A 1,560-nucleotide genomic window follows, 5' to 3' on the forward strand; every position below is an offset into this window, starting at 1 on the left:
CACACCTGCAGAACAGAAGGGGCAAAACCAGAACAGGCAGACTTCAGGTAATGACACACTAGTGGTGGACAAAAATTTTCTTTTATAGACTCACTGAAATTAATGTGACTGGAAAACTCACGCATTACCAAAAAATAACATATTCCTGTCAATCACTGCTCCATCCTGGACAGTCAGGAACCTTAGAGTTGTGGTTGATGATCAGTTCAGCTTTAGAGACCATATTGTTACAATGGCCCGGTCCTGCAGATTTGCCTTGTCCAAGCTCTTGTTCTCTCCAGACTGGAATAGTGTAATGATCACTTGGAGAGGATGCTGTCATGTACAATCAAGCCTCTGCAACTGATCCAGAATGCAGCAGTGAGAGTGGTTTTCAACAAGATGAAGAAAGCCCACGATCACACCTCTCTTCATCAGTTTGCACTGGTTGCCAAAAACCGCTCATATCAAATTCAGGCTACTGATATTTGGCTACAAGACAATCACTTGCTCTTCTCCAATAAACCTAAACTCACTAGTTCAGACCCATGCACCCTGCTAGTGAACGACACCTCATTGTGTCATCCCAGAGAGGCACAACTCTGTTTTTCTGTTGTTCTCATCTAAAGGTCGCTTTGGATAAAAGCATATGCTTAATGATTAAATGTAAATAAGATTTCTGTTGATTGTGATGATATTGTGTCATTAGTGTTTTTTTTTTATCTGCTTAGTGTTGTGTTTATGAGCAGCTGCAGTATCTCTCAGCTGTATCAGTGCAGTCACTGTGACTCTGCAGATGGAGGTTTTTGTACGACTCTTTATCACTGTGTGAACACAGCTTTACTGTTGATCCAGTGGTAACTCTGACAGTAATAATCTCCTGTATCTTCAGTCTGGACTCCACTGATGGTCAGAGTGAAATCAGTTCCATGATCGACTCCATTTCCACTGAATCTCGATGGAGTTCCAGTATGAAGTGTTTTGATGCTGTGAACTAAAAGTTTAGGAGCTTCTCCAGGTTTCTGTAAGTACCAGGAGACACAAGACTTACAATCTCCATCTGACTGGCGTCCAATGGAGCTGCTGGTTTTACAGGTCAGAGTGACCGTTTGTCCGTTCTGAACATGTTTCTCTGTTGGAGTCTGAATTACAGTCACCTGTCCTGCAGAACCTAAAGAACAATTAAAATACATTACACACTTTTTCAGTAATGTTGATATTTTAACTGCAAATAATCTATGCATTAAATAACTTGGTCTTACCTTCAAAATACATTCCTAAAATCAAGAGGAAGATGAATGTCATTGTAGTCATTGTAGTCATTGTGTGTGCTATTATGATAAACAGTGTTAAACTCACAGCTCTATAAACACTCTCAGAGCGCTGAAGCATGAGCTGACAATGCAAAATGACTTTCACTATTTAAATCTTCTAACTGAACACTGTAGATCTCCCACAAACACATTCACAAAACACCTGTCTTAACCTTGGACAAATTTACAGTTTGATTTTCTGACAAATAAACAGTACATGTCATTCATCAATATTTGTTAAGGAGTTTCTATTTATGCTTTGGCTATA

The 1,560-nt window shown here is 39.6% G+C and overlaps 1 gene segment (V, D, J or C); it reads right to left on the minus strand.

The window, feature by feature from the left end:
• Positions 1-799: 799 nt before the first annotated feature.
• LOC127947163 (immunoglobulin kappa variable 1-8-like) lies at positions 800-1,306 on the minus strand. The segment is given in 2 exon segments: positions 800-1,150; positions 1,242-1,306. Coding segments are annotated over 2 exon segments (411 nt in total).
• Positions 1,307-1,560: the final 254 nt, after the last annotated feature.

Source organism: Carassius gibelio, chromosome A25 (genome assembly GCF_023724105.1).
Source record: "Carassius gibelio isolate Cgi1373 ecotype wild population from Czech Republic chromosome A25, carGib1.2-hapl.c, whole genome shotgun sequence".
NCBI lineage: Eukaryota > Metazoa > Chordata > Actinopteri > Cypriniformes > Cyprinidae > Carassius > Carassius gibelio.